This window comes from Onychostoma macrolepis, chromosome 21 (assembly GCF_012432095.1).
Source record: "Onychostoma macrolepis isolate SWU-2019 chromosome 21, ASM1243209v1, whole genome shotgun sequence".
Lineage (NCBI taxonomy): Eukaryota > Metazoa > Chordata > Actinopteri > Cypriniformes > Cyprinidae > Onychostoma > Onychostoma macrolepis.
The window spans coordinates 17,767,138-17,790,186 of NC_081175.1; the positions used below are offsets into that span (position 1 = coordinate 17,767,138).

Consider the following 23,049-nt stretch of genomic DNA (forward strand, 5'->3'; position numbering starts at 1 on the left):
AGGCCATAACCCACACTCATCTGCCTCTCTTTATCCCCCACTCCCACCCCCAATTAGTTTCACAATCAGAAACATTTAGTCAGAAATGACCCAGAAGCACTTAGGGCAGCTTAAAATTGAAATGAAAAGTGTGTGGCACAGGTAAGTGGACTGGATTTTGTTATTCTCTTAAAGTGCTAGGAAGCTAATAGTAAGCAACCATCTAGTGGTTATATAGCGCCATCTACTGGTGCTGTACAGTCAGAGCAAGCTGATCTTGACCGTGTGTAACTGGCTTCACCAGTGCAGTGCCAGCTTTCCTCCACTCATGTGGTTACTTTGAATGCATTTTCATTTTTTCTCTCTCCTAACGTCTTCAAAGGGTCAACAAATGATGTCATCGCCCTCCCCAGTTCAGGTGCAGACACCCCAGCCGATGCCACCTCCCCCCCAGCCTCAGCCATCCCCCCAGCCTCCTTCCTCTCAGCCCAACTCTGTCAGGTATAGTGAAATAGTTTCGTTTTTCTACTTTGTATTGACATAACTACAAAAGGTTAATTAAACCCTTTTCGCTCTAGCTCTGGTCCAACCCCTTCTCCTGGAGGTTTCCAACCTAGTCCCTCTCCTCAGCCATCCCAGAGTCCTGCATCTTCACGCACCCCCCAGAGTTGCTCCCTCCAGGTACCTTCACCTGGACCACTCAATACACCAGGTAAAGAACAGCTTTCTTGTTATCAGGGTGTCCGCGGGTCCTTAAAATGTCTTAAATTCAGATTCGATGGGTCTTAAATATTTTTGGTCACATTACCGCTAAAATATCTTCAGTCTGACAGACCTAATGACTGTTTACAATCACTGGACAGACCTAAGATTTATTTTTTTTTTCTCTCCAAGAAAGTTTTTTTTACTTGCCTGACCAGACAAACATCCTGATTGAAACTTAAGTGACAAAAAATAACCAGTAAAGCATCGAAACGAAAGAATGATTCTTCTGATTTTAATGCATTCAACATAAACGGCGATTGATAATGGAATGGTATTTCTGGTATCAAGGTCGCGATGCAAGGGGGGCTCTTTACACCTGGTCACTTCATGTGTTTTGTCTGATCGGATAGCTGTCTGATCGTGTAAATGCCCTCCGAAACGCATTCGAGACGGATATACAGTATCACACAGAAGTGAGTACACCCCTCACATTTTTGTAAATATTTTATTATATCTTTTCATGTGACAACGCTGAAGAAATGACACTTTGCTACAATGTAAAGTAGTAAGTGTACAGCTTGTATAACTGTGTAAATTTGCTGTCCCCTCAAAATAACTCAACACACAGCCATTAAGGTCTAAACTGCTGGCCACAAAAGTGAGTACACCCCTAAGTGAAAATGTCAAAATTGGGCCCAATTAGCCATTTTCTCTCCCCGGTGTCATGTGACTCGTTAGTGTTACAAGGCCTCAGGTGTGAATGAGGAGCAGGTGTGTTAAATTTGGTGTTAATGCTCTCACTCTCTCATACTGGTCACTGGAAGTTCAACATGGCACCTCATGGCAAAGAACTCTCTGAGGATCTGAAAAAAAGAATTGTTGCTCTACATAAAGATGGCGTAGGCTATAAGAAGATTGCCAAGACCTTGAAACTGAGCTGCAGCACGGTGGCCAAGACCATACAGCGGTTTAACAGGACAGGTTCCACCCAGAACAGGCCTCGCCATGGTTGACCAAAGAAGTTGAGTGCACGTGCTCAGCGTCATATCCAGAGTTTGTGTTTGGGAAATAGACGTATGAGTGCTGCCAGCATTGCTGCAGAGGTTGAAGGGGTGGGGGGTCAGCCTGTCAGTGCTCAGACCATACACCGCACACTGCATCAAATTGGTCTGCATGACTGTTGTCCCAGAAGGAAGCCTCTTCTAAAGATGATGCACAAGAAAGCCTGCAAACAGTTTGCTGAAGACAAGCAGACTAAGGACATGGATTACTGGAACCATGTCCTGTGGTCTGATGAGACCAAGATAAACTTATTTGGTTCAGATGGTATCAAGCGTATGTGGCGGCAACCAGGTGAGGAGTACAAAGACAAGTATGTCTTGCCTACAGTCAAGCATGGTGGTGGGAGTGTCATGGCCTGGGGCTGCATGAGTGTTGCCGGCACTGGGGAGCTACAGTTCATTGAGGGAACCATGAATGCTAACATGTACTGTGACATACTGAAGCAGAGCATGATCCCCTCCCTTCTATTCCAACATGATAACGACCCCAAACACACCTCCAAGATGACCACTGCCTTGCTAAAGAAGCTGAGGGTAAAGATGATGGACTGGCCAAGCATGTCTCCAGACCTAAACCCTATTGAGCATCTGTGGGGCATCCTCAAACAGAAGGTGGAGGAGCGCAAGGTCTCTAACATCCACCAGCTCCGTGATGTTGTCATGGAGCAGTGGAATAGGACTCCAGTGGCAACATGTGAAGCTCTGGTGAACTCCATGCCCAAGAGGGTTAAGGCAGTGCTGGAAAATAATGGTGGCCACACAAAATATTGACACTTTGGGCCCAATTTGGACATTCTCGCTTAGGGGTGTACTCACTTTTGTGGCCAGCAGTTTAGACATTAATGGCTGTGTGTTGAGTTATTTTGAGGGGACAGCAAATTTACACTGTTATACAAGCTGTACACTCACTACTTTACATTGTAGCAAAGTGTCATTTCTTCAGTGTTGTCACATGAAAACATATAATAAAATATTTACAAAAATGTGAGGGGTGTACTCACTTCTGTGTGATACTGTATATCCGATCGCTCAAACCACTTCAGGAGGTGGTCTGGGCCGTAATCCAGAAACTGGACAAGTGTAAATGCATCCAGTTGTTCAAACCACATATGCAAATTTTACTCCTCCCAAAATGTTAAAATAATAAATGTATGAGAGCGTGTTATAGGCTATGACATTATAGTCAGATATGACTGCGCTAATGCAACACGCATTGCCGCGGACGAACAGCTGAGCATCTCTTCAGGAAGCCGACGTGCAAACTGCCGCGAATGAAACTGAAAGTAAGACGTAGACGGTCAACACAGAATCATCTTCATTAAAAGTATTAAGACAAACTTATCTTTCCAGTGCTGATGCCGCGCGCTCTCCTATTGCGGACTTTGATCTTGAAATGAGCTGACAATTAATAAATTGCAGCGCTTATCTTTTGATTTCATTGATGTGAACTTTAAACGTTAAATTTAAATATAGCGCGGGAATTGAAGATCGGATTTATATCCGATTTGCGACCAAAACATTTGTGGCTAAGTGTAAATGGAAATGTTTTAACAAATCAGATAGATATCCGATCAGCGAAAATGCATGAAATGACCAGGTGTAAACAGGCTCTTGAGAGACTTCAAAACAAATGAGCATAACGGCACACATTAAGAAACTCTGAAGAAACACACCAAGGTAAAAATTCAAAAGATGTAGTTTATTTATAACATGATATAGCTAGTTCAGTAACATACCAAGGGAGATATTTTGCTGAATATTCTCACGATTGCAAATGTTACATTGATTTTAGTTCAATAAACAAGTAACGTTAGTTAGTCAAGTAGTTAAGTTACTAACATTTTAGACACAATATTTACTGTTTTGTTCTGTTTCACCAACGAAAATAGTTCCAAACAAGGATCACAGCAGAAGTAGCTCTATAGCACATTCTACAAGCAACACTCAGAGGTGTTTTGTTACTGAATGATTCAGCGTTTTGCACTAATCAGTCGAATGAATGACTCAATGACTCACTCATTAAGTGACTTACTGCCACCTACTGGTAGCTTAATATGTTGAAAAGAATGCATTTTCCGCCCAACATTTCTTATTTGTATATTCAGAAATGTATTTAAAACATTAATCTCAGAACATTATTTATTACAGTTGTAATATTGCAGAGTAAATTATTTAATCTGACTGCTAACATTTTTACAATTTATTGATAAATTGTAATAATTTGACATGAAAGGTGATGCATACATTTAAAAAGTAAAAAAAATAGGCCTTTATAAAGGTAAATAAAAATCTGTAGATTTAAGTATGTAAAAGCTGATAGGACACTGAAAATATTGCTTTAGAATAAATGTTTACACCCCCAAAAATCTCGGTGATGTGGTAGTTTTGTATCCTACTTCAGCAATTATAGCAGCAACAGCATCGCCGTCAAACCCGGCAACTCTCCCAATTTTCTTCCTTGCTGATAACAATACAATATATATACAATATAGTTCTCTTCCAATATAATGGTCTTGGGTCTTAAATTTCATAAGGGGGAATTAAAACGTCTTAAATTTCACTTGTTCATATCTGTAGAAACCCTGTGTTATACTCGCAGAATTTTTATTTTTGTATATATTACTTAATATTGAATATTTAATTGTGCGTACTTTTCTTTTTTTTTTTTACATTTAGACTTTATATTTCCTTCATCTATTTTTCACTTGATCTTTAAAAACTGATCAATTTAATAACACTGAATGTTAGCTTTAGCAAATCTCAACATTCATTTTAATACTGCACATAATAATTTTGTGATGCCTATATTCAGTTCTAACCTTTAAAATGACAGATTTTAGTTTTTACTTATTTAATTTATTTATTATTGAATTTTATATTTAATTAGACATAAAAATAATTATTTACTTATCACTGTTGGCCAGAATTAAAATTTTGTTGCAACCATAATAATTAGATTTGTTCATTTTTTGGATTACAGTAAATCCAAGCTCTGTGCTGAGCCCAGGAGGGGCCTCACAATCTGAGGACCAGCTTTACATGGATAAGCTGAAGCAGCTGTCAAAATATATCGAGCCGCTGCGCAGGATGATTAACAAAATAGATAAAAATGAAGGTACTGGAGATTTCTTCTCCTTTGCTGAATTTTATTATTTTTTTTTCCACTTGGATCTTAAAGATCATGGTTTATGTTTGGTCTTTACAGATAGGAAGAAGGATTTGAGCAAAATGAAAAGTTTGCTCAACATTTTGACTGACCCCAACACAAGGTAAGAAACCAGACATGCTGAATATTGTCTCCAGTGTCGGATCTTTGTCTCGTGATTTAAGGTTGTTATTACTGTCCTTCACTAGATGTCCACTTAAAACACTACAGAAGTGTGAAATAGCATTGGAGAAACTAAAGAATGACATGGCAGTGGTAAGTAACTTTCGTTTCAAAATAGGGAGTCAAAGTTAAGTTGTATTGTTCAACCAATTTCTACAGTGACGTCTGACTTTGGTTTGCAGCCGACTCCTCCCCCTCCTCCAGTGCCCTCTACCAAAAAGCAGTACCTGTGCCAGCCACTGCTGGATGCTGTCTTGGCCAACATCCGCTCCCCGGTTTTCAACCATTCACTTTACCGCACGTTTGCTCCTGCTATGACAGCAATTCATGGACCCCCAATCATGTAAGATCACCAGCTGAAAAAATATATATTTTCTCACATTTAAGTCGGTAACCTTACTTAATGTAAAACTGTACAAATAACAGGCCTACATTTTAAATCATCAGTGCATTGCTTTTGTGGTATATAATGAACACCTTTCAAATGTTTTTGAATATTTCTTTTATTTGATCAAATATACAGTAATATTGTGAAATATAATTAAAATGTAAAATAACTTCTATTTTGCTATATTTTTAAATGTAATTTATTTGACAAATCTGAATTTTCACATGCCATTACTCTAATCTTCAGTGTCACATGATCCTTCAGAAATGATTCTAATATATAATAATGCTTGAGAAACATTTCTTATCATTCATGTTGAAAGCAGTGGTGCTTTTTATTATTTTTGTAGAAATAGTGATACAGTTTTATAAGGATTCTTTGAAGAATAAAAACTTTGAAAGAACAGCGTTTAGTTGAAATATAAATCTTTTGTAATATTGTAAATGTCTTTACTGTCACTTGATAAAATGCTCAATGAACGTATAAAAAAAATCTTAATGACTAAAAACTTTAGAATAATATTATAATTATATCACAATAGTAGTAATTTTATAATGGAGTACAGCAACATGTAGTCATTTTATATTACATAGCCATGTTATACATATGTATTAAATATTTAAATACTTTTTTAATAACCTCATTACGCTTTTCACAATATATATATATATATATATATATTAGTTTTGAGTTTAAAAATGAAAAGCAATGTATAAGCCTAAATTTAAAAATTAAAATACATAATCTTTAATTCCAGGGGTCCCTCAATTCCTTCCCGTAAACGGAAGCTGGAGGACGACGAGCGCCAGACCATCCCTAACATACTTCAAGGGGAGGTGGCTCGTCTTCATTCCAAATTTCTGGTCAATCTGGACCCGTCCTTTTGCAGCAACAATGGAACGGTGCATCTCATATGTAAACTAGGTTAGTTTAAGCCCCATGCCCACTATATGCACCATTTATATGTGTAAAAAAAATGGACCATTTGCTTCTGTCATTGTCTCTCTCTAGATGATAAAAATCTTCCCAGTGTTCCCCCTCTTCAGCTGAGCATTCCAGCGGACTACCCCGATCAGAGCCCCCACTGGGAAGATGATGGTCAACAGTATGGTGAGTCTAAGCCTGATTTGTGCATTAAATGTCAGCATGCTATCTTAGGCTGCCTTTTAAAATGCAAACACTCTTTACATTTATGCATTTAGCAGACGCTTTAATCCAAAGTGACTTACAGTGCATTCAGGCTATACTTTTTTTTTTTTTTTTGTGTCAGTGTGTGTGTTCCCTGGGAAATGAACCCACAACCTTTTGTGCTGCTTACGCAATGCTCTACCACTGAGCCACAGGAACACACAGATAATACAAAGATAGAGCCCTACAATTTAAATGAAAGTCCATAGGCTGTGAAACGCATTAACTCATCACTTCCTTACCTTCCTCTCTCTGTTCCTCAGAGGCCAACCCCTTCTTGCAGAGTGTGCATAAGAACATGACCTCTAAACTCCTTCAGCTTCCTGACAAGCACTCGGTGACGGCGCTGCTGAACACCTGGGCTCAAAGCGTGAGGCAGGCTTGCCTTTCAGCTGCTTAGAATGTATTCCCATCAGCACTATCAGCCCAGTATAATCCTTGCACCTCTATGGAATGATGGCAATATATTAATACTTTCTTTATCTTTTTTATTTACATGAATTATCATCTGTTTTGTTTAGTCCCGTACACCAAGGCCTTAACTGTTTGTGCATTGCTTCATTAATAAAGACATTTAAACTGCTGTTTCAGTCTGAAATGTGTGGCACAGAAGTCATGTAACCACATGACCGGTCCATCAGCGCATAGTCCTCTGTAGACGACGTCTCTGCACAGCCTGAGTCCTCCTGTGTCTGTCTGCTATGTTATTGAGGGGCTGTTTGAGGGCAGGGAGGATCACTTTCTCTGCTTTTCTAGCCTGTGACACAGGTCTGTTCAAATAGTAACAGAGCAAAGGTTCACATCTCCAAAACTGAACTGTTTATGTCAGTCAGGTTGGAAACAATGTTATATACAGATATTTACAAGCAATGACTTACAGTCCTTTGGGCAGTGTTTGGAGAGAAAGCTGAGGAAATGTGTCTGATTCGTCAGCTCTGCCAAAAAAAATGAAGGTAAAGGGTAAAAGGTCATCTGGATATATCGGAAAATTATAATATATAAGTATATCTTATTTTTTGTGTTTGTAATTTAAAGGACATAATTCTACACAATTACATTTATTCATGTTTACAATAAAACTTAAAATCAATCATTGGAAAATAATGGGAACAGCTATATATATATATATATATATATATATATATATATATATATATTTCTTATTTTCCTTTGATTTTGGAGTGAGATGCGAAGAAAAATTAAATTACCTTTTACCATCAGCAAGATAGGCCTTGGTCAAAATGTAATTCTCTGCAGTTATTTTCTTGTTGAATACAATATCTTTGAGAACAGCTTTCACACGTTGGATCTGAGAGGAGACAAATTCAAATAGGTTATGTAATATATCGAGAGGCATTAAGAAATATGATCTCACCTCCTGGCACTGCAGGCTGTTAGCGTTGTACAGCTGGCGTATGATGACCTCACATTCCTGTAGGGTGGGAGGTCGAGGGGCCTGAGATGGACTACACTGGATCTTCAGAGGCTGTAGAGAAGTGATGAACCCTGCTTTGGATTCTGAAGGATTGTCTACTCTGTCGGCTGTGAGGGAATTTGATCTGGTTTCTCTACATTGTAAATGACTGCTGTAGGTATAAGAATAATGTATCCCCTTCTTTATAATAATAATGTTATTGAATAATAATTATATATATATATATATATATATAAAAAAATATATATATATATTAGGTTAAATTATATAAATGAATAAAGTCTTATATGCAGTTTTGTAAGCACCTGATCTCTGTGGCTTGTGGTGAGCAGGTTTCCTCCAAAGTCTGTTCCAGATAGTTCCTTCTGTCTCTTTGGAACTTGTTGCTGTCTGTATGCTTGCAGATTCTACGGCTGGATCCTGTCATGGAGTTTTGGTGCAAGTTAAACGTGTACCAATACTACACCTGTCCAATGGTTTTGTTTGAGAAGATGTGAGCGAGAACACAAGTGTCACTCAACCTTTACTGCTCGACTTTGGAAGCTCCATTATCAGCTTGTACTGCAGCTCTGTAACCACATAATTACATAAAAATACACAATGGAGCATGATGTTTAATTTATGATGGTGTATGCAAATTTTCAATATTGTTATATTTTTCTTATCTTTTTTTTTTGTACATTTTCATATTCATTATTACACATTATAAATTATTTCTCAACTCTTTTTATTGTTACTCCTCATTGTATTACTTATACATTACCAGTCAAAAGTTTTTGAACAGTAAGATTCTTAATGCTTTTAAAGAATTCTCTTCTGCACACCAAGCCTGCATTTATTTAATCCAAAATACAGCAAAACCAGTAATATTGTAAAATATTTTTACTATTTAAAATAACTACTTTCTATTTGAATATATTTTCAAATGTAATGTATTCTCCTGTGATCAAAGCTAAATTTTCAGCATCATTATGATGAGTCTTCAGCGTCACGTGACCCTTCAGAAATCACTCTAATATGCTGATTTTTTTTCAGTATTCTTTGATGAATAGAAAGAGCCAAAGATCAGCATTTATCTGAAATAAAAAGCTTTTGTATGCATGTATGTGTCACGTTAAAAGACCAGGGCTAGACGTCACACTTTTGACTTTGTTGACTATTTTTCAGAATAGTTTTTTTTTTTGGGGGGGGTGGGGGGAGGCGATGACAACCAGAAGCATTATGAAGCATTGACAACCAGAAACCTAATGAACTATTTCCACTTACGCACACAAGACTTTAGCACGTTTTGTGACAATGTGCCCCATTTTATGGGATAAGTTGTTCCAATGGGAATACGTTTAAAGATGCCGATTTATATTTTAAAATGATGACATTTTCAAAAGCATATCATTACATGAAATACCTTTTAAAGGTTAAAACATTAACAGTAATTATAGAATAGAATTCATGAAAATTAAAATTCAAAACTCTTATTCTGGAGCATATCTTTCACTTTGTTGTAAGCAAAATACCTTTACATTTGATCAAACAAATCTCCTTTTGACAGTCAGAAACAAAACACCAAAACGTTTGTCTGAGTAAACTGATACTTCGCCACCCGCAGAGGTTACTTTCATTTTCCTCATTCAGCAACTCGACGACACCAGGCCACCTGTACTAGACGAGAGTATCAGCTCTGATACACACCATCCTCATTAAACCTCAAAATACACATTCTGTCATCATTTACTCGCTCCAAACCTGCAAGTCTTTCTTTCACTGTCTCCATTCACTTTCATTGCAACTTTACTTACAGCGACGGTGAATGGAGACTGACGCTGTCATTCCGCCAAACATTTCATTTGAAATTCCTACAAGTTTTAACAACACGAGCGTAAATGACAGAATTGAGTAAACTATGCTTTTAACTGATAGATTTAGGCAAGTATAGAGATTATAACATCAAAACAGGCAACATTATTAATTAGTCCAGTCACATTTTCAGTAAATTACGTCAAATACAAAAAGAACGATAAAGTTTGTTGAAAGTACACGGACAAATACTATCTATGAAGCAAATATATATATATAATTGTTGCACGCTAGTTTACATATAATAGAAGCACACTTAGTTGTCTCCTGAATGTATCGTGCATTAAAGGTCCCAAACATTATGTCTGTAACATGTAAAGGAATGCAACATAAATTTACCTTTATTTTCCCGTTTTAAAATATCTATTTCACCGTGTAATTTCTCCAGAGTTTCTCTGTGCTGCTTTTGTAAGAAGTCAATATTCCTCTGCAGCGAAGCTTCGCGTGCATCCATCTCGCTGTACGTCACGTGCGTCACATACTCACGAGGATGACGTACCTCTACCACGTTAGTCGTCATAACTGGTGTTTTACCCAAAACGTGCCTTTACACGTTATCATAGAAAGAGCTTATTCGTTTTAGACTGTACACTCCTTCCCTCCCACTGGAACTTTTAATATTGTAGTGGCTGCTATAGTAACAGAACTACTTCCTCTAATACTGCTGGGATATAACAGATTTAACAAAGTCAATTCAATGTAAAATGTGCTATAGGTACACGTTTCTATAGCAATGGAAATCTAGTACACAAATTAGACATTCATTATGTCCTTTTAATGAAATGCAGTCAGTTAAGTGCAAACTTTGTATTGTTCCGACAGTCACATTGGCAAAAACACACCATTATAAATGAACTTAATAACTGAAAAGCTGGATTAACCACCTCTCATTGATTAAAAAACACTGTGCATTAGATATGACATTCCCCGTTCAATTTTTGTCATTAAATGTACCAATACAGTTACAGTGCAAATACTGTAAATAAAAACCTTCATGAGGACAAGTCGCTAGAAGTTTAGTATTGACATTAAAAAAATAAAATATAAAAAAAAAAGGCATCATGAATCTTCCTTTACTGAGTCTTTAGTTTTTCATGAAAGAAATTCAACAGGAGCTCATAGAGAAAGCAGACGATGAGAATGAGTCCAGTGCTGGAGAAAACACCGAATGATAGTAGTACAAACAACATGTAGAGCAGGAGGAGGATGAAGAGGGTGCGATAGCTGGCCAGCACCCGCAGGCTGAGACGGGCTCGCTGAGGACGATCCCTCATTTGCCGGGTCACTGGACTTTTCCGACGTTGCTCCACCACTTTTGAGGAACTACAAAGGTAGTGTCGTCCTATACTGCCAAGGAGGTCCTGTCGAGAACACAGTGCCTCCATGTGGTCTCCAAACTATAGGACACAATCAATACAGTCACATTTGATTGAAGTGAAACGCATGGAAAAAAAAAAAAAATAACATTAATGACCATAATGAAGTTCAATTTCAGATGAAACAGTAGGCTAAGCAATATTCTTACTCTTGCATTAATAAAGGATGAGATCTGGAACATCAGTCGAACCAAAAAAGCATTTTCGTAGCTCCTGATAGGCTGAAGCTCTGGATCTCCTTGATATTCAATTTCAAATCTGCGAAGACCATTGATAATCTGGAAAATATGAAATTGAATTTGTAGAATACTACTGTTATAGCTGTCAAAATGAATATGTTGAAGATCAGCACAATAAAACTCACCTGTAACCTGCCCAGGTCTGTTAACACAAGCCCATTTTCACTCGGGATGCAGTCTGGCAGTTGTTTAGACGCCCCTTCATCGTCTACAGATGCCACATTGACCATCATCTGAGACAGCTGCCCTGCATTCAACTGTACAACATATGAAACAAAATTAAAGGTAAAAGAGTTAACGGTTTAAATAAAAATACACATTATTGTTCAAAAGACTGAGGTCTGAAAGAAAGATTTATTTTTTGAATGAAATTAATACTTAAAGTGATTAGTCATCGTCATGTTATTTCAAACCTGCAAGACCTTCATTCATCTTCGGAACATAAATTAAGATGTTTCTGCTGAAATCCGAGAGCTTTCTGACCCTGCATAGACAGCAACGCAACTGACACGTTCAAGGCCCAGAAATGTAGTAAACACATCATTAAAATAGTCCATGTGACAGACTGACACAGAAGGGAAGAATTTATTGAAATTTGTTTCTGGGCTTTGAACGTGGTAGTTGCGTTGCTGTGCAGGGTCAGAAAGCTCTCAGATTTCAGCAAAAATATTTGTATTAATTTGTGTACCAATGAAAAAGTATTACGGGTTTGGAACGCCTTGAGGGAGAGTAATTAAAGACAATTTTCATTTTATGTGTGAGCTAATCCTTAAAATAAGCAAAGACACTAAACTGATCAAAAGTGATGGTAAAGACATTTCTAATGTTTATATTTTAAAATTAATGCTGTTCATTTGATTCATCAAAAAAAACAAAACAAAAAAAAAACAATCACAACAACGAGCATCAGAACAATTCTGAAGGGTCATGTGACACTAAAGACTGGAGTAATGGCTGCTGAAAAATGAGCTTTGTCTTCACAGGAATAAATTATATTATTACCGTTTTTATTGTATTTTTGATCAAATAATTGAAGCTTTGGTAAATTAAAACATTTTTAAAATTCTAACCGATCCCAAACTTTCGAACGGTCACTTATGACATACATCCTAAATAAAAGCAGTTATAGACTAACCCGGAATATCTGACAGAGGTAGTCCAGGGCTTTGTCCAGGAACTCATGAGTTTTCTTCACACCCTCTCCCAAATCGTCCATCTCTCCTCCGGTAAAGGTGTTGTTATGATCTGAAGAGCCAACGCTAAACCATGAGAGAAAAGAGTTGTTTGCAGCCATTTCAGTGGAATGATCTGATATCCGTTTAGCTGTCTGTCGGGATTGGGCGATAATCTGGATGAGCCTTAGCACCTGGAATTGACAGAAGTAATCATGGTCTATAATATCCTGTTTTAACACCTTTCATGATAACATGTCTGCTCAACACTGATTTTAGCACTAATTAGGTCTAGCATTAATTGTCAGCTTACATTTTTCCGTAGATCAGGACCAAACATCAGGTTGTACTGGCAGTCCTGCCCTTCCAGGCTGTATACATGACTTTTGACTTTGAAGACGCTGTCTGTCCCCACTGGCTGACGAGAAGAGAGGAAGCTGCCACCATGTGAAGGTGTCAGGAAGACACGGTTCTGTCGTTGCAGGATGGCGTGCTCTGGCTCCAAGAACAACTGCTCAGCTGGAGATTCAAATTCTCAATGATTTGCTCATAATAAAGCAATATATCATTTCATAATAAAATCTCTCACACATACCTTTCTGGATCATCTCTGACAGGTTTGGTTGAACAAAGACTTTGGCGACCCTAAAGACCATCAGGGCGTTTTTGGCATTGACCAAGTCTGTGCGCATGGCTCGATTCAAGAAGCCTTGGAAAAGCTTAGTGTACATAAGCAGATTCTCCTGTACAAATGAGGCCCTGTGAATGACAAAGACCCTGTTGGTAAACACTGATCTGAACGTTACAAACTATCACGTTGAATGACCTCTGTGATGTTAACCAAGGTTTCATTTATGTGATCAATACAGTACAATGAAAATCATTTATTTAAATTTTAACAGCATTTATTTGAAATAGAAACCTTTTGTAAAATTATATTTTATTTACTGTCACTTTTGATCAATTTAATGCATCCCTGATGAATAAATGTACTAACTTTTGAACAGTAGTGCATGTAATCTTTTAACAAGCACCTAACATATAAAATACCATTTATCAGGAACAGCTCTGTTCTGGCCGTCTGCTTGCATAATTTTTTCTCCAGTGTATCTCCAGGGTTGAATGTAACTAAGCCACGTCTCTAGTACCTAAACAACATAAACACATCGCATTAAATTTAATACATCCATTTAGCATCATAGCCCTCACTGTGTTTTGAACGGTGCATAATGTTTATTGCCAATGTATAAAAGTAGGCTCCAAACATCAGGGTGCACTCAAGGACATTTACCGCTCTGAATGAGGCGTCCAAAGGCCAGTGACCAAAGCAGTGTTGTAGGAAGACATACAGCTTTTGCTGGACAAACCTCTGTACTACCACACTAAGGGAGACAGAGAGTGGAGGCTTATTGACATAGCAGTAAAACAGAAGACAGCTCAATCAAGTCCCCGGCGCCTGATCGCGTGAATAGCTCCACTTTACAGCATGCCAGTTTAGATTTACAGATGTTTTAGTTCTATACCGACAGAGGCTTGCAGGCCATAAAAACTCACCGCTTGAGCTCTTCCAGAGGACTACTGTGGGAGTGGGCAGAGGGTGAGGAGGAGATCGACTCCTGCTTCAGGCTGCTGGAGAAGGCGTGCAGATGCTTGACCAGGAGACGCACAACAAGGACGTGCTCTTCTGAAGGCGTGAAGGGCTCCTAAGACATCGTCCAAACACAAGTCAGATTTTTAAGAGTATTAATAACAGCCGAGACCCCATTTATACCTGGTATTATCTGGTTTCTCTGACATTTACATGCAGTGACAGAAGTTCATTTAAGGAACTTGATTAAATCCATTGATTTCAATAAAGTAGTACTGGTATTTCTCAATGTTCTTATAAATTTCATACAACATCGTCTTCAAATAAAACCCTCAATAATATTAATTTTTTTTCTCACTTTTTTTTTTTTTGCTATAGTTCATATTTAATTTGATATTTAAAAGAATTTCTAAATTTTATTTAATAAAAACTTACATGAAACACTTTTTAAAAATAATGATACATTTTAAAACATTTTATAATAATTTGTGAAACTTTTAAATGTTTTCACGTGCAGTCATTAATGAAAGTTCGTAAAAAAGAAAAAAAAATGTAGTTTTATAAAAATTCTTCATTTAAAAATAAATTAAATAACATTTTAAATATAATTTAAATACTCTTTAAAAAAGAAAGTTTAAAAAAAAAAAAAAAAAAAAAATGTAATGTGAATTTAGAAGCTAAATCTGCAAAAACGAGACCATGCCCCCAATGATATTTGTTACTACCAGGTGTAAATGTCATGTCTCGTCTATCCACTGATCAGATCATCTGAGATGGATGTCAATACCAGGTGTAAACAGGCAGCATGTATGGATTGACAAGAACACCTTACATGACATCCACAGTGTAATATTTTATTGAAACCATCATACTTGAGGCTTCAGGGTATTTTCAAAAACAATAAAAGATGTCTGGGCAATTTGGTCTGCATATTCTGTGTAGTGCAGTAGTGTTTGCATAGTTGAAGGCACAAGAACAAACACCCCAAAAAGATAAAGACAAATAAAAAGAGTAAATCACATAACATGGGTTAAAATCTACATAAAAAAAAAGACATGCTTTAAATAATAAAAAAAAAAAAGAGACATTTTCACATTTACAAGCTCTCAACATCACAATATCCTAATAATTTAGTAAATCACAAGACTAATTATTAGTCACATTAATTCAATCACACATTATAATCAGACCAAATCTCCCAACTTAAGACTGGCCTAAATCTTTAGTGTTAAAACCAACCCCTATTCTAACTCCTATCTAATCTTAGGTTACCTCCAGGAAGCCCGTGGAACTGAATGAAAAGGTAAAAGTACTTGGTATGTGTGGAGGGTCCCAGAGCCTGGTGGGGCGGGGGGTTGGCACAGCATGCTGGACATACTGAGGCGGTACTGCAACAACGCCAGCTGAAGGACCCATCACAAACGGGTGGAGGGGAGGGGAGGGGAGAGGAGAGGGAAGAGAGGAACACAGTGGGGGGAGGAAAGGAAGAGAAAGGGGAGAGGAGCAGGGCAGTGAACATGAGAATAGAAAGGAAAAAAGGACAGAGTGCAATCCAAGAAAAATAGTTGGACATAGTCAGGACCGAAATGGGGGTGTACAAAAGGAAAGAAAGAGACAAATCGATATTGACCACAAAAGAGAAATGCAATGAACATGAAGATGATGCAGTTGTCCTTTTCGCACCACTTGTGAACCTCAAGTGTAATGTTAAGTGACATGCTTTGATTTTCTAACTGTATGCATGATGAAATATCGCCGAAGGATATATTCTTAAAGAGAAAATAGTGTCTAACTGCTTTTCTGGTACTGACATTTTCTAAAGCAAAACAAATTTGGGAATGACGCTAACTAGAATATAAACTACAGAGAAAACTGTCAAATTGTTTGCCTCAGGAAGCCTGGAAAATGTAGTTAAGGCAACCAAGGAACATTATTTGTAATCTGTGCCTTTATTCTCAATTGAAGTGTCTGTTTGATGTATGTTATATTACCTTCGGCTCTGCAGTGTTGTCTAATCTCTAAAATTTCAAATAAAACCAAATTGAGCTCATGAAAGCAGAAAAGGAGACACTGCATCTTTAAGGTTTTCACCATGAAACACACTGATAGGAGTCACCGATTTACTCTTTTGCAGACAAATTATTGATTTTTGCTAAATAAATTCAGTCCATGCAAATGGAATTACGTATTAATGTGGATTTAACAGTTCAACCCCCAAAAATGATGTTATTTACTCATCCTCATTTCATTCCAAATCATTAAACTATTATACATAGTATGGCAATTTTACACATATATAGTTCATATAAAATATAAATTCATAGTAATTTCACAATATTACTGTTTTACTGAATTTTTAATTTTTTTTAACAATTTTTAATCAAATAAATACAGCCTTAGTGAGAATTAGATCTTACCAACCCTGCACTTTTGAACAGTGGTATATAATATTATATTAAATAAAAAGTAAAATATATTTTTTTGTATTGCATAGGAAAAATAACAGCATAAAAGTTTGGAACGACATGAAGGTGATTAAATAACAACTCAATGTTTATTTTCTGGGTGAACCGTTTCTCTAATTCTCAGTAAACTGGTGACTTCCAGTTCATAATATCCACCACAAAGATGTTAAATAAATGATGCCAGACTTAATATGCTCTGGGCTGACTGGAGGGAGACTTGCACTGATATACTGACTGTAAATAACACAAGAACAGGGAAATAGCCTCGGAAGCCAGAGACACCAAAAGCTTACATAGACCCCACAGCCAAAGAACAAAGACAGAAGACATATCAAGGAGCCAGCGGGCTGCATCATGCAGACTCAAACATGAAGCAATAACTCGACCACTTCAATCACATGCCCAGTGTATACTACGCTTATTCTACCCAAATCATCAAACAACAGAGAACAAAGTAAACAAGAATTAAAAAGCTGTATTTCTCTTTTATCCCATTCTATGTTTAGCAGTCATATGATGTTGGGTTGATTTTAACTGCAAGTCTTTGAGCACAGAGGAAATATAATTTCATGGGAAATTCATTGTTCTACACAAATAGTTCTCAACTGAAGTGTCAGAAACCACTAGGGGGCCTCAGTAAACTTCAAGATGACCAAAAGCACATTAAACATCAGCAATATGGTTAAAACGTGCTAGCACTGCATTGAGAGGATGATGAAGTACCCACAACCAGCTACAAAAGACATTAATGTTCAGTTAACATTTAAAATCAAGAGCTTGCGCAATTTGAAATGAAGCTGATAACTGGATTAGTTAGAAAACTGCCCAAAATATATTCACAAGGAAATATAAAGAAGAAAAAAAATTCAGGAATTTCTTTTAGAAAGAAAACAGAAGTGTATATATTACATAATGTACTTCAACCAATCTGTTTGTACATGATGTAGTATATACATTTTAAAGTCACTTAAGAATGAAAAAAGCTGGGTCAACTGCAATGATAGACTTGATTAAATAAAACATTTAATATTTTACATAATTTTAAAATCACTATTTCAGAAATAGCAATTTCATGCTGCTTTAAGAAATATTAGCTTAAAATGTGATGATTTAAAAATTCAAATAAATAACAGCAGTTTAACAGCACTAGCAATAACACATTTGTGGAAATGTGGAGGACTAGGTCAGATTCAGTACCACCTTTAAAGTGCAAAACTTTGGGGTTTTTAGACTATATCTGTTAGCCATTCATTGAGGTAGCGCTGGGTAGTATCCAGTACTAATTTTTGGTAGTACCAAAAATGTATATCACGGTATTTTTCAAAATGATACTTTATTATATTAAAGTATATTATACTTTTTTGTCTCATGCAGCGCACTGCCTGCGTCTGAGTAACAAACTAAATGCATAATATTAACAGACGAACTATGCTGATATTTATAATTCCAAACAGTCAGTAAGCGTCAGGTGCTTGGAAATGCTGTTTTATTTGTGAGTCGCTAGGTTTTTTTTACCCAAGAAAGTCTCTAGGTTTGTCAGTATGAATATTCTATGGAAAAAAAAGCCGCTAAAAGGGTCTAAATAAAGTTGCTAAATATAGTGCTAAAGTCGTGCTTGTGTGTGTGTGTGTGTGTGAGACGCGGGAGCTGATGGCAGGGGGCGGTGGATATTTGTGGCTGAGTTCACATTCTACAGCTTCAGTTTTGGAACTTTCACGCTTAGTAACACATACAGCTGTTCCCTCAATCAGTGCCGCATTCCGAACGTTGTTTAAACGACACCGGTATTGTGGTATTTTAAAAATTCATATCATAAGAAAAATAAACACCAGTATTCGGTACACTGGTATACCGCCCAGCACTACATTGAGGCCATCTAAAACAAAATAGACCTAAAATAAAAAAAAATAGAAAATCTTACAAAGCTTACAAAAATGCAAATATTGACACTCTGGCTATGAATGACAAAGGGTATAATTTGTAAACCGAGCACACGTGTGTCATTCACAGAGGGAGAAGAAGTGCATGAGTCAGGGTGTGTGTCGTGCAGCAGTCCCTATGCAGTGCAGGGTGAAGGGTTGGAGCCAGCCAGCCGTGCGCAGAGGAGGAAGGGAGTGCGTAGGTCTGAGGGCCTGTAACACATTCTTACCTTCACCTGAGGAGACTGCAGCTTCTGGTACATCTCCAGAGAGTAGTGATGGAGCCACATTTCCACAAACACCTTTAGAAACACACACAACCATGAAGCTCTTGCCAAAACATAAAGTAACCTCATCACTAATGACAATGTGTTCCTACCTGCAGTAGTGTCTCTGACCTCCAGATCTCTTGAGCAGCAGGGTCAGCGTTGACTGAGGGCTGATGGGTAATATGACGCTTCAACAAACTGGTGCTGTGACCACCATATCCAACATAAGGCACACTGGGAGACCTGGGTCAGGAAGAATATAAAACCATATAAAACTGGAGCTTATTTGCTGAGAAAAGGATCTTTTAAATGACACCATGATACCTTGGAGCAGGAGAGGCCACGGTTCCCCTGGTGTCTGAGAAAGGTGATGGAGGCACATTGCCCTCTGTAGGGAGAAAGTACTTGAGGTAGGTGTCGACAAGCACAAAGTATGCGCTATCTGAGCAACTCCCATGCTGCCCTGGAGGGTAGTTCTGAAAAGTGTATTAAACAACATTTAAATGAACCAATAAAATCCTGTAATCCTGTTAAATAACCATCAGGGTGTGAAAATTAAGTAAACAGTACATTTGTTCTTGCAAAATGACAGCAGAAGAGCTTTTACCTTTGGTGCAATGAGACTGGAGGCAAAGCTGAACATATAATATTCAAAAGGATCTGCGAAAGATTAAAAACGTATGTATGTGAGAGAAAGACAGAGTGATGAAACAGCTTTGTAACAGTTATAATAAGTTACATAATACAATTTATAGCATAATACAAAAGTTAGCTTGTAAAGAGCCAAGACGTACTGAGAAATAGAAGGCCTGACATGGGGAACTGGATTTTATTGTGAAACAGAGGGCAGTCTGGCAGAACCCCAGCATGAATGGATGACTTTATAGGACCCTGTGCAAGCAAAATACAGATTAACAGACATGGATAATAATGTAATTTCCACAAAATCAATCAGGGATGATGCACAAAATCCTAAATGAATACACTTACTGGCAGATAACTGACTGGAAACTCATACTTGTATTCCTCAGCTTGTAGTTTGTAAACCAATTTCATCATAGGACCACTGTTGAATAAATATTTAAAATTTGATTACAACAGAGCAACAGTTCAATATCTACACTACCATTCAAAAGTTTAGGTCAGTAAAAGTTTTTAATATTTCCAAAAAGCACTTGTGCTCTTATGCTCTCTAAGGCTGTGACTAATTTAACTATTTTAACAGTAAAAACAGAAATATTGTGAAATATTATTACAAAAGGAAATAACTATTTTAATATTTTATTTTAAAAATATTTATATTTCAATATGTAATTCATTCCTATGATAGCAAATCCTATTCAGTGCCACATTTTTTCAGGATTGTTAGATGAACAAAGTTCAAAAGAACAGCATTTATTTGAAATTGAAATGTAATAACATTACAAATGTCTTTAATGTCACTTTGGTCAATTTAATGCATCATCACTTCATAAAAGCATTTATTTCTTTACAAAAAATTTAATAATTTTGAACGGTAGCATGATTTGTACTCTGAAAAATAGTGGTAATACTACTCACAATTCTGAATTAACACAAAATAATACAAAACAAACAAAATAAAAAGAACCTTGTGTCCAGGAATTCCATGACAATGTTGTACTCTACCGAGCGAGCCTGCAGAAACCGCAGGTTCCAGCCACTAAGGATTCCATCCAGGCTCCCGAACACACTCTCCACCAACCAAGGAAAGATTGCATGCAGCTCCTAATCAAACATATGTCATAGAATGACACAAATAAGACTTTTCATGACTTACTTAATACAAAGAGCAGAGGTGCATGCATGCCATCCTCTCTAAGCTATCCAAGGCCTCGCAGTCACAAGTGACTCAACAAATGAAGCAAGAAACAGGCATGTGTGGCTTGCACAAACTGTCAAATTAATCTGAAAAAGGAGGTCAAAAAGTTCAGCACTAAACAAAGTAACATCATTCATTCAGACAGCACTGAGTGGAGTCAGGGTGAGGGGAAAGCGGCGCCAGCAGGACAGCAGCTGGTCCAGAGCCATGTGCCAAGCAGATGACACTGTGTTTAATCTCTAATACACGGGCAACGCTGCGCAGTTGCTCTGTGGCCATGCAGATTTCGCTGATGAATCTAACAAAAAGCTGCCTGGGTGCAAAAATAAGGCCTTTATGACGCAGTGGTTATAAATTGTATCACAACAATGTAAATAATAACATTAATCATAAATGTAATAAAAAAGAAGAAATTTTCAATATCCGTGCATGTAATAAATCAGAGAACCGTACCTTGGCAGGGTAATCGTCTATAATTTTGTTCAACTCGTGACATCTTTGATGAAGAGGTTTATTGGTCCAGTCTACCTTTAAATTGGCCTGCAGGCAGCAACACACAAATGTTAGACAGAGAAAAATAATACAATATATAAACAGTTGGATCTAGTACTAACCAGAAGAAAACTGGGCTGTTGCAGGGCAGGTGCAGCCATGAAAACTCAGACCACAGTTCAACACCAAACCTGAAATTAATGTCAGCAATATAATGATTTAGTCACATTTCAAAACATTCAGCATCACTAGTGAGGTACTTCTCGCACTCCAGCGACAGTGAACGGCATCAGTGAAAAATCAGCGTATTTCATGCTTGCTTAACTAACCACTCTCAGTCTATCCTTAACATAATATTTTAATTTGTCTAAATATATTTTTCTGTAATATTACGGCTTAGAGGTTAGCCAGCTAGCTCCACTATCAGCTAACCGTGTAGCCTGGACATTATGTTTTCCTCTGTAAAAGGACTAAACGCTCAGTCGGATTCATGTGCACTTAAAACAGATATTAAGCATGCCAAATTAATTTTTGAGTATATTACCTCACACGCAAGAGAGAGAAAAACTATATTTCTAGTAAATTCCAATAGACCGCGCTTAGATCCAAGAAGACTCAAACGCGCTGGTTATGACGTCATGTCCGCTTAGCACTGTAACAGCGCCGTCTATAGGCTGAGGGCGAGAATGACGTCACGAATAGACTTAAAACTCCTAATGTAAATATAAACAGATGTTCTATAGTCAAACAATTTTGATCCAACATTGGACCTTTTATATTTGATGCCGCCACTGTTACACACACTTTTATCTTAAAAAAAAAACATTTTTTTTTATTATAATGATATTAAAAGGAACTCATTTAATTGATAAGCAATTCAAATCCCATCTTTTTTCCTTATTAAAACTGAATTAGACTCACTTCATAAACCTTTTGCTTATTTATAAAGAATAAACCCTATAGACATATTAGATTATGAAACCCTTACAAACAGCATTATCAATATTTAGGTGCTTTCCCCGTGGGCCGTGTATGTATGTTTGCGTTTGACATTTTAATGTAATAGTTTGTTTAAGGTATGTTTTTTTTGTAAAAAATATTTTTTCTCTCTTCAAAGTCATTTATTTATTTATTTGTAACTGTTCTTGAAATAGTTGTAAGATATGTTTTTAATATTAATTGAGAATTTTTTTTCTTGATTTACATAGAATATATCAGATAATATAATATAAACTATATATAGAAATATATCTAAATATAAAAACTTGCTATTCTACAGATATATCACTTCCAATTAAGATTAATTATAGAACAGGAAAACATATAGCACACGCACAAGTTTAAAGTAAAAATATGTTATTTTTGCAGGGTTGCCGACTATTTTTCAGGGGAAGTTGCTGAAGGAAGGTTGATTTGTTGCTAAAAGTTGCCAAATGACGTTGTGACGTCCCTGCGCGATGACGTCATTACGTGATCACGACGCAAAACTGTCACTGTATCAAATCTCAGCAAAAAAACACATTTTATATATGTTAATTTAGATTTGTTCGTAAAATAATATAAATGCATAATAAAATAGAAAAATGTAAATACCTGTTTTTAAATAGGCCTACATTACATTTTTGAAAACTTACACATTTTTGAACGATTACAATTTTAAGTTTTTTTTATTAGCTAGTAAACAAGTAAAACTACACATTCTGAACAGTTATAGTTTTAAGCAGTGTATTAGTAGTTAGTTTGTGTGCTTC

General features: G+C 36.8%; 3 protein-coding genes across 14 annotated transcripts in view; 1 reads left to right on the forward strand and 2 right to left on the reverse strand.

Moving 5' to 3' along the window:
- med15 (mediator complex subunit 15) overlaps window positions 1–7,232 on the forward strand; it is a 21,332-nt gene extending 14,100 nt beyond the window's left edge. For all 7 annotated transcript variants that reach the window (XM_058757614.1, XM_058757610.1, XM_058757608.1 and 4 more), the window contains 9 exons: window positions 362–480; window positions 558–691; window positions 4,726–4,860; window positions 4,951–5,014; window positions 5,100–5,166; window positions 5,256–5,416; window positions 6,219–6,385; window positions 6,473–6,571; window positions 6,913–7,232. In XM_058757614.1, the coding sequence (XP_058613597.1) occupies window positions 362–480; window positions 558–691; window positions 4,726–4,860; window positions 4,951–5,014; window positions 5,100–5,166; window positions 5,256–5,416; window positions 6,219–6,385; window positions 6,473–6,571; window positions 6,913–7,049 (1,083 nt within the window). In that variant the 3' untranslated portion in view covers window positions 7,050–7,232. The remainder of the gene's footprint in view (window positions 1–361; window positions 481–557; window positions 692–4,725; window positions 4,861–4,950; window positions 5,015–5,099; window positions 5,167–5,255; window positions 5,417–6,218; window positions 6,386–6,472; window positions 6,572–6,912) is intronic.
- Window positions 7,233–7,275: 43 nt separating this feature from the next.
- Window positions 7,276–10,517, reverse strand: si:ch211-222n4.2 (uncharacterized protein LOC101885505 homolog). 5 transcript variants are annotated; one of them, XM_058757619.1, is made up of 7 exons: window positions 10,278–10,517; window positions 8,606–8,653; window positions 8,390–8,504; window positions 8,025–8,235; window positions 7,858–7,958; window positions 7,528–7,584; window positions 7,276–7,419 (listed from the first exon to the last, which is right to left on the reverse strand). In XM_058757619.1, the coding sequence occupies exons 1-7, from the start codon at window positions 10,456–10,458 to the stop codon at window positions 7,287–7,289; spliced, it is 846 nt and encodes a 281-aa protein (XP_058613602.1). In that variant the 5' UTR covers window positions 10,459–10,517; the 3' UTR covers window positions 7,276–7,286. The 5 variants fall into 5 exon arrangements, with proteins under 5 accessions (XP_058613602.1, XP_058613601.1, XP_058613600.1 ...); XM_058757618.1 differs by having other exon boundaries at window positions 7,858–8,232; XM_058757617.1 differs by having other exon boundaries at window positions 7,858–8,235.
- Window positions 10,518–10,724: 207 nt separating this feature from the next.
- Window positions 10,725–21,966, reverse strand: smpd4 (sphingomyelin phosphodiesterase 4). 2 transcript variants are annotated; one of them, XM_058757615.1, is made up of 20 exons: window positions 21,843–21,966; window positions 21,421–21,489; window positions 21,260–21,346; window positions 20,576–20,712; window positions 19,957–20,032; window positions 19,761–19,857; window positions 19,574–19,626; window positions 19,291–19,442; window positions 19,077–19,209; window positions 18,928–18,999; window positions 15,627–15,716; window positions 14,280–14,428; window positions 14,017–14,107; window positions 13,776–13,873; window positions 13,321–13,484; window positions 13,039–13,244; window positions 12,689–12,919; window positions 11,679–11,810; window positions 11,464–11,592; window positions 10,725–11,335 (listed from the first exon to the last, which is right to left on the reverse strand). In XM_058757615.1, exons 2-20 carry the CDS (start codon window positions 21,457–21,459, stop codon window positions 11,012–11,014), a joined length of 2,460 nt encoding a protein of 819 aa, XP_058613598.1. In that variant the 5' UTR covers window positions 21,460–21,489; window positions 21,843–21,966; the 3' UTR covers window positions 10,725–11,011. The 2 variants fall into 2 exon arrangements, with proteins under 2 accessions (XP_058613598.1, XP_058613599.1); XM_058757616.1 differs by lacking the exon at window positions 15,627–15,716 and having other exon boundaries at window positions 10,726–11,335.
- Window positions 21,967–23,049: the final 1,083 nt, after the last annotated feature.